This window comes from Rhagoletis pomonella, unplaced genomic scaffold (genome assembly GCF_013731165.1).
Source record: "Rhagoletis pomonella isolate Grant_MI unplaced genomic scaffold, Rhpom_1.0 Rhpom_scaffold_00003, whole genome shotgun sequence".
Taxonomy (NCBI): domain Eukaryota; kingdom Metazoa; phylum Arthropoda; class Insecta; order Diptera; family Tephritidae; genus Rhagoletis; species Rhagoletis pomonella.
The window spans coordinates 66,037,074-66,040,786 of NW_023458557.1; the positions used below are offsets into that span (position 1 = coordinate 66,037,074).

The 3,713-nt window shown below is 32.1% G+C and overlaps 1 protein-coding gene across 1 annotated transcript in view; it reads left to right on the forward strand.

Annotated features, from left to right (window-relative positions):
- Nucleotides 1–2,039, forward strand: part of LOC118735363 (RISC-loading complex subunit tarbp2) — a gene marked incomplete at its 3' end in the record, with an annotated part of 3,018 nt that extends 979 nt beyond the window's left edge. The window contains 3 exon segments of the mRNA XM_036465073.1: nucleotides 600–961; nucleotides 1,067–1,352; nucleotides 1,902–2,039. Of these exon segments, the coding sequence (XP_036320966.1) occupies nucleotides 600–961; nucleotides 1,067–1,352; nucleotides 1,902–2,039 (786 nt within the window).
- Between the last annotated feature and the right edge of the window lie 1,674 nt (nucleotides 2,040–3,713).

Genomic DNA, 3,713 nt, shown 5'->3' on the forward strand with positions numbered 1-3,713 from the left:
CTATTTTTGGCATCGAGAATAAAAGTGGTGTTCAAGTAATTAAAAATTTACGTATGGATGGTAATGTGGTATTGTAATACCTTAACATTGTGTACCACAATGGCCGATTTTCAAAATGTCCAAACAAACTCGTACAAAATCTACCAAACATAAATTTTCTATGATCCGAGACTTGATAAACAAAATACGAAACTTACTTTTGCAATATTAACAGTTTTTTCTTTCTAAATCAATTTATTTAAAAAAAATAACGTTGATTTCTTGCAGTTAAAAAAAATCAAAATTTTTGGAACATATGTTTTGTGCGACTTAAGGAAAACCAACTGCTTTTACTTCATATCTGTATTATAAGTCGGTTTTTTTTTAAGTCATCACATGTTAAGGTAATATCAGATGTTTTGACTGGGCAGAATTGAAGATAGCGACTATACCACATTACGCTCCTATACCACAATACCCGATTCCCCTAATAACATAAGAGTTATTAACATAAACATTTATTCACAGCTAATCTCTTCAATTAATATTTAGCGTCTACTAAGACTTGCGTTAAATAGAATAAATGCTAATCAATACATACGAAATATTTCCGTTTTCAGACCGATAGTAATGGGCTAGCTATGAAGACCCCGGTTTCTATTCTACAAGAACTCTTAAGCCGTCGTGGAATAACACCCAATTATGAATTGGTGCAAATCGAGGGCGCCATACATGAGCCAACATTTCGTTATCGCGTGGCGTTCAATGATAAGGATATACCCTTCACAGCCATGGGCGCTGGACGCTCCAAAAAAGAGGCTAAACATTCAGCTGCACGTGCACTAATTGATAAACTGACCGGTGTACAATTGCCTGATACAGCACAGGTTGGCGGCAGTGCCGGCGTTAGCACATCCTCAAGCGGCATTACAGCTACAAATGTTGGAGGCGATGGAAACGCAAATGCAGTTGGAAGTGGCGAGTAAGTATAATACCATTTAAAAGTTCGTAGAAATAATAAAATAGGTTACCGAAAAAAAAACACTAACAACTTTACATTATACTAACAACTTATACATTATCATAGTGGCGCCGATAAAATTGTTGGAAATCCGATTGGCTGGTTGCAGGAGATGTGCATGTCCCGTCGTTGGCCACCACCAACTTACGAGACCGAAACAGAGGTTGGTTTGCCGCATGAACGGCTATTTACCATCGCTTGTTCAATCCTTAATTATCGTGAAGTAGGAAAAGGTAAAAGTAAGAAGATCGCTAAACGTCTGGCTGCACACAAAATGTGGACTCGTTTGCAAGAAAATCCATTGGACAACAATCAAATTTCTGAAGCTATGCGCTCTGATATAGATGGTGAAGTAAGTTGGAAAATATTTTACATACATGTGGACATGTACATAGTTATCTATGGGCAATTAAAAGAAAATTTAAATCTAGTGCGGCTATGTGAAGTATTACGTACATTTGAAGTATTCGTAACTTACACAGTAATTTCAATATAAGTTTAATTAAAATTTAAAATTTTTGCGTGAAGATTCTACTATTCTTCCACTTAAAAACAACTTCTAAAATCACTTCGTCTTTGTTTTGTCTTAAGGATCCATTTAAAGAAGTTACAATAATACATAAAAAGTGAGCTAAAGATAAAGCTAAGAATTTTCATTAATGAAGTAAACTACAGCTCAAGAACTTTTTATGAAAATCGGGCTTTTAAGCTCGATTTTCTATGATGAGGCGCAATATTTTATGATATATTTCAAGTCACCATATCAGATTTGTGAAGATAAAAAATGTGATAAAAAAGTGATGCTAAGCCACTTAATATATTTAAATACAAACTTGCTAATATTCATAATGTCAGGTTAATCGTTATCAGTTCAGAATATTTTTTTGTTTTCTCGTTACAGCACCGTAACTGTGCAAATTATTATGGTGATTTGAAAGATATCACTGTACCCACTATAACCAGCCAGCATAGTAATAAGGTCTCACAGTTCCACAAGACACTTAAAAATGCTACCGGAAAGAAATTGCTCAAGTTGCAGGTGAGGCCTTTGTTGGATAAAAATTATAAATATATTTACCAAAAGTAATACATATTTAAAGCACTTAACTTTAAAAACGAATAAAAAATATGATAGGTGCGTTAAAGCAGCAATTTGAAAATGAATGGTTGTTTGATCCCATATTTTGAATTAAATATATAATCATGAAAACTACTCGCAATAAAATTTGCGGAGATTATTCCTTAGGCACCAGGTCACTCGACGTACGATAACAAATAATTTTGAATTAATTTTACTCGCCTGGAAGTGTGCCTCTAATAGAGACGTTCATTTTTATAAATCCTTATCATATTAGATATAGAAAAGCCCTAACTCACTTTCATACAAACTCCGGTTGGTGCGAAAGTCGGTAAAATAATATTAGAACTTAAAAATAACTGCTACAGCATCAAATTAGTTAATTTTTTTTTAAATAAAATACAGCGTTTAAAATGAATTTGTGGTTAAAATTTTTTAATCACTCTGGAAGGAAAGAGAAATACATAAAAGATAGGTAATAAGGATTGAAAGAAATATACAAATTTTAGTTGTGATAAGTATATGAGGGAAACAATTTATCGTTTTGGCAAACATTCCGTTTACAAGAAAATTCAAAGAAAAATTAAAGAAAACACTTTAATCATATGATAATGGAATTTGTGAATATTTTTTGGGCGCAATATCAAAAATGACTATATTGAATTAATACACTTTTGAAGAATGGTCGTGGTACGTAGACTCGAAGTATACGATTGTAAATAGAATTTCCAACAGAAAGTCGATACTTTACCTGCGTTCTACACAATTTCAAAACAATACGTGTGTTAAGTGTTAAAGGCGCAGCGAAGCACTATGGCAATCACAGTGAGTTAGTCTCGCCTACACCACATACAGTTCGAATTATAGCCGCACCACATATTGACAAGTTTTAGATATCCAGGCTATCACGGAATCCATCGTAACAATATGAAAAAAAAATCAACAAGCTTTCGTGAAAAATTTCGAGCTTTTAAATTAGATTCCTGGGATAGATTTTATGTATTCAGTTTTGAAACCTATTGAGTTCTACACCTTTTTCAGTTGTAGTTCAGAAAGTTACAATTTAAATTCAGAAAGCTACAATTCAAATTTAGAATTGCCATTTAAATTCAGAAACTTCTAATTCAAATTCAGAATTTCCATTCAGAAAGTTGCAATTCAAATTCAGAAAGTTACGTATTTGTCAATGTTATTGTGGCTTGTTAACATTTTATTTTTAATATTTTTATTGAGCATTGTAGAAAGTTACATTTCAAATCCAGAATTTCCATTTCAAATTCAGAAACTTTCATTTCAAATTCAGGAAGTTACAATTCATATTCAGAAAATTTCCATTTCAAATTCAGAAAGTTACAATTTAAGTTCAGGGAAATTAAGTTCAGAAACTTTTTATACTTTGCATTCTATGTAAATATATGTATGTATTCAATTTTTGCGGTCTTTAGCTCTATGTATGTACAGTATCGGTCATATCTATAGCACGCCATTTCAAAGTGATATTGTGTGCAACTTATGTTTATTTATTTATTTTTAAGAATTTTCAATTAAAATACAGTTCTTTCTCTAACAAACCCCATATAAACACAAGTTTAACAATTTGTAGAAAACTTCAAAAAAGTGCAACAAATTTTCACC